This window comes from Halyomorpha halys, unplaced genomic scaffold (assembly GCF_000696795.3).
Source record: "Halyomorpha halys isolate HHAL.00 unplaced genomic scaffold, Hhal_1.1 Scaffold1757.1, whole genome shotgun sequence".
Lineage (NCBI taxonomy): Eukaryota > Metazoa > Arthropoda > Insecta > Hemiptera > Pentatomidae > Halyomorpha > Halyomorpha halys.
Window position 1 is genome coordinate 86,066 of NW_027111483.1, and position 9,654 is coordinate 95,719.

General features: G+C 35.2%; 1 protein-coding gene across 1 annotated transcript; it reads right to left on the minus strand.

The window, feature by feature from the left end:
• Positions 1-4,475: 4,475 nt before the first annotated feature.
• LOC136796272 (cathepsin L-like) lies at positions 4,476-9,149 on the minus strand. Its single transcript, XM_067049516.1, has 3 exons — positions 8,874-9,149; positions 5,989-6,154; positions 4,476-4,773 (listed from the first exon to the last, which is right to left on the minus strand). The coding sequence occupies exons 1-3, from the start codon at positions 9,141-9,143 to the stop codon at positions 4,568-4,570; spliced, it is 642 nt and encodes a 213-aa protein (XP_066905617.1). The 5' UTR covers positions 9,144-9,149; the 3' UTR covers positions 4,476-4,567.
• Positions 9,150-9,654: the final 505 nt, after the last annotated feature.

Genomic DNA, 9,654 nt, shown 5'->3' on the forward strand with positions numbered 1-9,654 from the left:
TAGCGATTATGTGCCGCTGAAACGATATAAACCAAATAAAAATCAAACTAAAAGAAGCTCTTAATCGATTAAAAAACTGGTCAAACAGCTCAGGTATTACCTTCTCAACCGAAAAAACTAAATGTCTTCATTTCGGTAGAAAAAGAATAACACCTCCATCCCCAGTACTCACTCTAGGAGATTCTCCGTTACCGTATGTCGAACATTGTATATTTTTAGGCCTCATATTCGATAGGCGTCTTTCTTGGAACCACCACATCAGTACACTTAGAAACAGATGCATAGATAAAATTAAAATCTTAAAAGTCCTCGGCAAAACATCATGGGGAGCTGATAGATCGATGATGTTGAAAATATACATAGCCTTAATCCGCTCCAAACTTGATTATGGAAGTTTTGTGTATGGCTCAGCTCGCTTCCAAAGCCTAGCCAAACTCATTGCCACAGGTACCTTTAGGACCAGTCATAGTTTATGTGCTGAATCTGGAATATCCCCCCTACTATTTAGACGACAACTATTAGCTACAAATTATTTTTCCCGGCTATACCTGCAACCCTCGCATCCAACTTATAAGTACATTTTCAATCCTAAATTCTCTAGACAGTTCCAGCAGAAGATAAATACAACACTACCCCTCGCTGAACGATTATCGGCCACTGTCACAGAATTAAAAGCAATAGCCATCAACACACCACAAAATAACACAGTCTGGGCTCCCGGGCATGTTGATATTACGGGAAATGAGATGGCCGACAAAGCAGCTAGAGAAGCGCTAGTCCTCCCAGGTAGAACCGCAGCAATCTTAACTGCAAAGGAACTTGCTCCCCCTTTAAAGGAATCTATTAATAAAAGATGGCAGGCAATGTGGGATGAAAGTCCAGCCAGTAAGTTGAAACCTATAAAGAAAGATGTGAAGTCCTGGATTACATCAACCTGAAGTAGACGCCGTGAAGAAGTAGTGATCACCCGACTCAGAATAGAACATACCCGACTGACACACATCCACCTCATAACAGGAGAGGCCCCTCCAAAATGTTCGAAATATAATAGCAATCTAACGGTCAAACACATTTTTGAAGAATGTCGTCACTACACATTAACTCTGAACCAGTTAGGGATACCAACAAATGTTCCGACGAAGAACCGAGAAACGACGAATCTGTAATAGAAAAAGTCATTAAATTCATCCATCGGACTAACTTAATAACCAACCTTTAATTATTATAATTATCTATTTAGCTTGCCTTATTTTTAAAATTAGAACAGTTACTTATCTGCTTTTCACCATCCTTTCCATTATCGTAACGATTATTAAACAAATTATAATTCCCACAAATTTAATTATAATTGGTGCAGATCAGTACACCATACCAAAGCTATGACTAGGGAACAACTAGGCCTTACCAAAACCAACAACCAACGGGCGTGGATGACCAGGCTGTTAAACGCCCTTCTTAAAGTTTGGCAGTTTATCATACTAATACTATATGGTACTAGTGACATTGTCCATGTTATTTAAATGACATGGGTCAGGTGCGTCCGTAGCTCAGGTAGTTGAGGCGCAGGTCTTAGCAACCTGAGAACTGAGAGCGGCGCCGCTTCGAATTTGGTCTGGGGTGTGGACTTTTTTCATTTTGTAGCGGTGAATGAAAGTATTGATCTCCCACCATGGACCAAGGTCATCTCCAGATAAACCCCTCCCCTCTATGTCAGAAATGACCTGGAATGAGGTAAAAAAAAAAGAAAAGGCATGGATTTTATTGTTACCTGCCCGATGGCTTCTAATTATTTGATAAGTAGCCTTTTCTTAAATATTTTTTTAAAAACTAAACACCTTTTTCTTGGCAATCCTGACAGCTCGCTCAATTCTACCTACTTGTAGATTTCTCTTGGAGATTCGTGCCTCCATCAATCATTCTATCCTATCATTCTCCTGAGCCAAGTTTCAAAGAACTACTGTCCTTTATTTTCCTTTTAGTTACATTTATTACACTATACTTTCCGAAACTGAATGACATACAGATTGTTTTAGTAGCTCAAGCAGGCACATGTTCCTTTGTTCTTCGCAACTGGTCTCGAGTTTTCGTTTATTCAGAGCCGTATTTCGTAACAAAGTACAAACTAATTCTATTAGACCTATAGTTTGTACTCGTGACACTTTTACTGACTTGTACAATTCTGACTTATATATATGATATATGATACTGACTATATATATATATATATAGGTATGCTTATTTATTTATTTGTAAAATAACTTAATCTTTGACATTTATAAATTTCATAAATTCTACCTCTGAGTACTGCAAAAGTTCCAAAGTGATTTAGAGAAAGATCTAGGTTTTTTAATGACCTTTAGTGTCATCTTCGGAACTAGTAGATATAAACAACGGCCACTCCGTGACTGTTAGAAGTTCTAGACCTTATATTTTCGAATTCTTTTGGCAAACATTGTGCTGATTGTCACCTGGTACTCTTATTTTTCAGGCTTAGAGGTAAGGGAAATTTAATGTTTATTTTGAGAAATAGTAATGACACTCTGGTCACAGTACTTAGCACTTGTGGGATGTACTTACAAAGCCTGATATTATTCAGAATTTTAAATCTCTTAGTCAATTCTTGGTGAACAATATCAGCGCTATCGTTGTGTCTCAGAAAAACCAACAAGCAGTCCTAATAGCCTAATGTGATGTGTTAAATTAACTCTGATGCCATTCCACACGGAAATGCCGTTAAAAATTATTTTGTAGCGTCTGTAGATCCTTGTAGCTACCACTTAGTCCTGAATAGAAATATAAATCCTTCTATTTCAGGAAGTAGCGAATTCCAACATAAAGACACACTAATGTGTGTGCTAATCTCTAAAGATGCATCCAGAACTACTTTCACTGCCAAGAAACTGAGTTAAATGTCTCATGTAGTTTTTTTCGATTTCCACTTAGTTTCTGAATTACTACTAAGTGATAATCACTGCGAAGGGTTAATGCAGTATAGCCGCTTTCCAGTAACACAATAGTTGAGTTGACTCTCGATGTCTCATCATTGGTTCTAAAATATTTCCAGAGATGTTCTTTACCTAAGAACATTTTACTCAATCAAGAAAGCAGCTTCGAGCGTGGTCAGAAGTGTGAAGGTGGCCGTCAGAAAGTTGTGACCTCTCATGACGGGAAGCCAAACTTCTCCTACCTTCCCTACAAGTTTGTGATGTCAATCAACCTACTGGAGGTAATTGACACATACCGTTTACAAACCCTATCAAGAGTACTTTAATCGGGAGTCGTGTTGAAGTCGCGCAAAATAGTATTTGTGGAGGAAAATTAATTCATTGAGGAACCAGTTCTGGAGGACTACCTTTCCGCGTACACACCTAATTGTAACCAAACAGATTATTAAAGATCAATAATGGTATTGGTATAAGTAATAATTAATTCATTATGGTTAGGTAAGTATTCCTGAGTGAAAATTGTTGATTGGTCTAGTTGTTTTAATTTGTTTATTTTATTATTTTTAATAAGGAACATTTGTAAATGACTAAGAAAAATAAAATAAAAACTTACACCCATCTCCATTCAATTTTCCAATTTTAGCCATTGTTTCAATGTTATTGGATTTAACTAATATTTTAACATGAATGTACCCTTCCTGTTTTAAATAATTTTTTCAAAGGTAAGAAAAGACCGTCGATAATTCGGGTTCTAGTGGGCCATGCTTGGGATGCATTCTCTTCTATTATTATAGGTGTTATCAGAGATTATGGTATGTACATCGACCAATACTATAAGTGTCTTTTTTAAACGTTTATAAAGTAAAACTAATGCATTTGTATATGTTTCTTTCAACCTATCTTAAAATGCCCTTCAGGCAAAGAAAGGATAATTATGTATACATATTATTATATTATGTTTTGGTTTTTTGAGATAATAAAATTAATAGAAGGGTGAAAAAAAAATGTATATTCACCTACTGAAAAACATATAATCAATATAAATAATCAAGTTTATAATTATCAACACAAAAATGAACTTTACTACAACGGGGATGACAAGGCCTTGTCAAATGATCGACTGCATAATAATATAGAATATCATCATAAAACAAATTTTGTGAACGTTAGAGCTAATCCATCAATATAAGGAAGATTTAACTAAATAAAGGCAAATTACTTTTTAAAAACTATTGTCATCATGTCAATAAAATCAACGGAATTGACTTGTTTTTCTTAGGATGAAACATAAAAATCTATAATCAATTTTTTTAGTGAGAGGTATTTTTTTAATGCTTTGCTAGGGCAGCGATTGTGTAGGCGACACTAGAGATGCCTCTTATCCAACTTCCATTGAGCCTTTGGAAATAAATCTGCCATGTCAAGACGACGTAATGTAATGGAACATTTTTTCAAGATAAAATCTAATTTTAGCCCATTGAAGAAAATGAAACTTATTATGTGTTAATAGAGAGTAAATATTTAATTAAGTACTTGAATAAATGAAATTTATTTTCATAATTTGTTTTAATTAGATTGTACACTTATACATTCTTAGTTTCACATTTTTTTTTTTTTTAGAATTATACAACTGGATAGCTTGCAGATGATGCAATTCCACAATTGTTATTGTTGTTTCTGCTCATTTTGATGAAGCCTTCCTCTCCCCATTTGGTGCTCCAAGAGTTCTTCACCAGCCAATAATCCTTTCCGTTCTCAGAGCCGTAGCCGACCACTAGTACTCCGTGATCTAATTCTTGAGAACTACAAGACTTTTCCGCATACACACCTAATGGGAACCAAAGAAAATATTAGGGATCAATAGAGATATTGTCAATGGAAATGGTTCATTATCGCTGGCTAAGTATTATTAATTTCAATTAGCCTAGCTGTTATTATTATTATGTTATTGTGTGCAATTATTTTATTTTTTTGATGAAGTCTTCCACTAAAGACAAATACAGCCCCAGAGAGGCAAAATCAAGACTTATTTTCCGGGGCCTCTGCTAAATAAATACTGACTGACTCAGGAGGAATTCGTACCCACAACGTTCTGACCATACTCTGTACCTTCGCCACACCTAGCTTGGACATCACAGCCTCTTTGCGTTTATTTTTTATTTTCTAAACGGAATGTTTGCAATTGACCAAAAAAAAAAAAAAAACCACTTAAACCTTGAAAAAACTCAAAATTTGAGGTTTCGTGTTTCAAGATACGTAGAACCAAAGTCAAACTGCCGTCCGCTGTAACCGCCCTTCCTTCTACACCACTGGGTCAATTGTTTAAGATCTGCTACGAAAGTTATTATTGGTCGCCCTATGATGATCCTCTGAGCTCGACATTACTATCCACCATTTAGTTTTAAAAAAGAGGGCTATTAGAACTCTCTTACACGTTATTTATGAAGACAGATTTGTTCTTTTCTTTCTGAGTAAGAAACTAATCCGTAATAATAATAATAATAATTCATAGTGTAATATATTTCTTGTTGTTTTTTTCCGATCTCTCTAAAAAACCGAAACCCATGAACTTAATAGGTAGTAGCATTACGTATGGTTAGATAATTCAAATTAAATATTACCTTTTTCTACCAATGGTACTTGAAGGTATACGGCGAAATACTTGTTGTTTTGATGTTCTTCTATATGAATTCTGCTTAAATATCTGGAGAATTCATATAGAACGTATACATCAAAACAAGTATTTCACCGTATACCTTCAAGTACCATTGGTAGGAAAAGGTAATATTTAATTTGAATTATGTAACCAAACGTAATGCTATCTATTAATTTAATGTTTTTCTGTTTTATAGAGGGATCGGGAAAAAAAAAATCTGTATATTTATTTTATAGGTTAAACATAGCTAAGTACTTATGATCACTACGATGAGATTACTAAATAAATTAAAAATAAGAGACAATATTTACAGTGTCTAAAATTTGTGATGTTGGTCAACATCACAAATTATACATGATATTGTAATGATGAAGGATAGCACATTACCTTTGTGATAGAACTGGAACGATATGTGCCCAGCATCAATTGCAACTGACACAGGTCCAACGGATCCTACTGCACTCTTGAGAGCGTTTTCATTACCACTTGGAACGTCTATCAAATTATTAACAGTTGCTCCTACATTGGCCTTGTTGAATCTGCATTTCTCATCCTGTGAAAAATAAATTAAGTCTGACCTTCAAAAATTTACTACAGTATTATTATTTTAAAATTTCCATTTTAACGGTACCAAAAATACTTTCGATCAGCTATTACTAGTTTATAGATAAAAATAAAATAAAATTCATATGTAGAAGAAGTATTGACTACTGTTTTAATATAAATACCCATTAATTTTATTTTTCTATGAGAAAAAATGAGTTCTCTAATAATGTATGAAAGGGAATTTAGGTAATAGTTTTGTTCTGGCTACAACCTGTCTTCAGAAACTGCCATAGAGTGTTCTATTGTACCCCATAATGCAACACTAAGGAACTCATTGAAAACTCAATAAGGATATAGACACCCCTTCATCATATAAAGCCATCAGCATACTCTCATAAGGCTTTAGTCTATTACAAATGATATGGGGGCACATATCGAGAATTTTTTTTTTATAAATAATAATAAGACTAACCATCCCTAATTATAGCCTAGAGCATATACATTCAATTCTAACAAGTCGTTCAAAATTGAAACAGGAAATAATCAAACATTTATTTGTATTTAATTCTATTATGGGCTTTTGATCGAGTCTGGCACCCGGGACTGCTTTACAAACTCCGTAAATTTCTACCTAAACCACAATGGTTCCTAATCATCCCTCTATTCTCAGTCCGCTGGTGTTCCTCAAGGTAGTATCCTCAGTCCCATCCTCTACACCGTCTATACAGCTGACATTCCAACCAATCCTAACACTATCCTCACCACGTATGCCGATGAAAGATGCGTGCTCGCAGTTAATTGTATCCCAAACACTCCAATCCCATATCACAGCCCTCGAAGAATGGTGTAGTAATTGGAGGATTAAGATAAATTCCAACAAATCCTATCAGATCACCATTACCCTTCGTCATAAACCTACCGACTGCCCTACAGTTTCATTTAATAATGTTACTCTTACCCCCGTGGAACAGATTCGCTACCTTGGACTAGATCTGGACAAACTATTAATCTGGAATCCTCACACAAGACTGAAAAGAGAGGAAACTGCGCGTCGTTTTCGACGACTATTAGAGTACTTACTGGACAAACTGTCTAAACTTCCAACTCAATACAAAATATGACTGTAATAAGGCGAATCTGGACAAACGGAGTTGAGCTTTGGGGCTCCACTAAACCTTCGAATTCCTTTCGTATCTAATCCTTACAATCCAAAAACCTTCGTAAAATCCTCAATGCTCCTTACTTTGTCACAAATAAAACCATACATAGAGACCTTAACGTTCTCTATGTAACAGACCTACCCCGAACCAGATATCACTCCTTCCATTATAAACTCCCTAACCACTCAAACCCCCTAGTTTCTAACCTTGCATCCCCTTCCATTCCTGACAATTCTCTGAGGCGCCTGAAAAGAAGATGGCCACGAGACCTACTAATGTAAAATGTAATTAGAGTCCTACCAATGGGTAGTTTCTTTACACGCCTGTAACACTCCATTTTAACTAAGATCAAATTTACTGAATTTATTAAATAATAGACAATTGTAAATTTCAATAAAGATATTTAAAAAGTTCTATTAAGACCAGTACTTCACAGATATGCGTAAAACAATAAATGTAAACTCATATCGATAACTCACTTTCAGAACATCCACAGACTTTTCAAAACACCAGATACAAACCTTGACATGACAAAGGTGAACGCATACATATGAGTTAAAAATAAATATGCCACAGATATAAGTATGGACCATAATTGTAACTAAAGTTGGCTATGCCCCAAGATAGACATCAGGACAAAAGTTTTTTATCCAATTTATAGCCTTTTCTCCCGCCAGACCGAAACATTTCAAAAATATTATATGTCACGGGTCTTCACGGGAAAGTACTTTCATGTACTTATTATTCCTAAAACATATGCTATGAAGGAATTAATTTGAATGTTACTCCATTTGTGATCTTTATGAATTGATTTGACAAATTTTTAGTTTATATCAAGGTAGATCCAAGTTTTCGTCCAGTTTGATGGCTAAAAGCAAATAGAGCATTGCATACACACCCTTTAATATCTAGGAATAAACCTTAACCTCGGTTGTATCAGGTTTATTTACGCCTAAGGGAAATACAAAATTAGTCATAGAGAATATGAACACAGCACCCAGATGATTCACCGAATATCTGAAGAAGGCTTAAAAATAGGTGGATAAGCGATCTCTTTGCAATACTGGAAACCTCAATAGCAAGGTAGAAAAAGATGCCACTGGATATTACTCCCCTTCAAGCCAAATAAAACCTATAATTGCCTCTACACGGCAAATTCGTGCATGCGCAACCGTGTGGATGGGTTATTTGGATTGGCTGCTACAAGTTGGCCAGAATTCGCGGCCGACCAGTCTGGTGTCGGTTTTTGGCCCCCAACCATGGGTTTGCAGGGTTGCTGCTTCCAGACGTTTGTTTTTGTTTACATTGTTTTAGAACTGCTAACAAATGAATATTTGTGCACTTTGTGTTTTAATTAATTAAAGAATTTTCCAATAAGTAGCTTTAGTAATTATCCCTTGTGTAGATCTAGCATTAGGTTTTAAAGTTACTCGATAACTAAATGCCTTTGTTGATGATCATTGAAGATTCTTATCGTATCTGAAAGAGTATAACTCGTTTGGCTCGACTGATGCTTACATTAAAATGAAGTAGTTTTATTAAAGGTATTATTATTAAATATCTTACCACTCCTTTGTAGGGATAAGATGCCTCGGTGTCGATACCTCCATTTTCCCTGACGTAACGGAAAGCATTATCCATAAGACCTCCACCACACCCATTGTTGCCATATTGCAGTGAGCAATCAACAAGGTTTTGTTCGCTAAGGGAAACGAGCTTACCATTCTTTAAAAAATATTGGCCCTCCAAAGCGCCAGTCTGAAACAAAATTACAGATGTTAAGTAAGGTTTATTGGAAGTTTTGATTTGATTAGCTAAATCTCTTGTTATAGACATATTTGGGCTATATAATATTTTTTTTGAACGGATTACTCATGATAAATGCAAAACCGATTATTACATCATGTTCATACAACTAACATCCTACGGTAATAAATCATACTCTTACTCAGATTTTCTCAAAATATGTTCACAGAATTAATTACATCATTCCAGAATTTATTGCTTCATAGAGATTATCCATAAATATCGGGTCAGGAATGTGATTGTAAACGGGCAGATTGGGCCATAGTATGATCGAAAATATAAATTTAAAACCATTTTATCTTTAAAAAAATAATTTCGAACGCAGGTTATCCATAATTACACAATTTAGAACGATGTTAGAACACAGGAGTGTGAGTTGAAATTAGTTTGTGTCTTGCAGAGGCCTGAATTTGAAGAATTAATTTATAATGAACTTTATTTTGTGATATATGAAGATAACCCGGGACGATTCCATAGTTGAAGAATCTGAGAGGGATGGCACTGAGAACGGTTGAGCCGCTACAGAAGATGGTGACTAGTA

What these genes read in the sequence shown, in the direction of transcription:
- LOC136796272 (XM_067049516.1), bottom strand. Translation starts at nt 9,143, where the DNA reads ATGTCTATAACAAGAGATTTAGCTAATCAAATCAAAACTTCCAATAAA. An exon ending in CTTATCCCTACAAAGGAGTG is followed by an intron (nt 6,155 to 8,873) that starts GTAAGATATTTA and finishes TATTTTTCACAG; the next exon opens with GATGAGAAATGCAGATTCAA. An exon ending in GTTCCAGTTCTATCACAAAG is followed by an intron (nt 4,774 to 5,988) that starts GTAATGTGCTAT and finishes GGTTCCCATTAG; the next exon opens with GTGTGTATGCGGAAAAGTCT.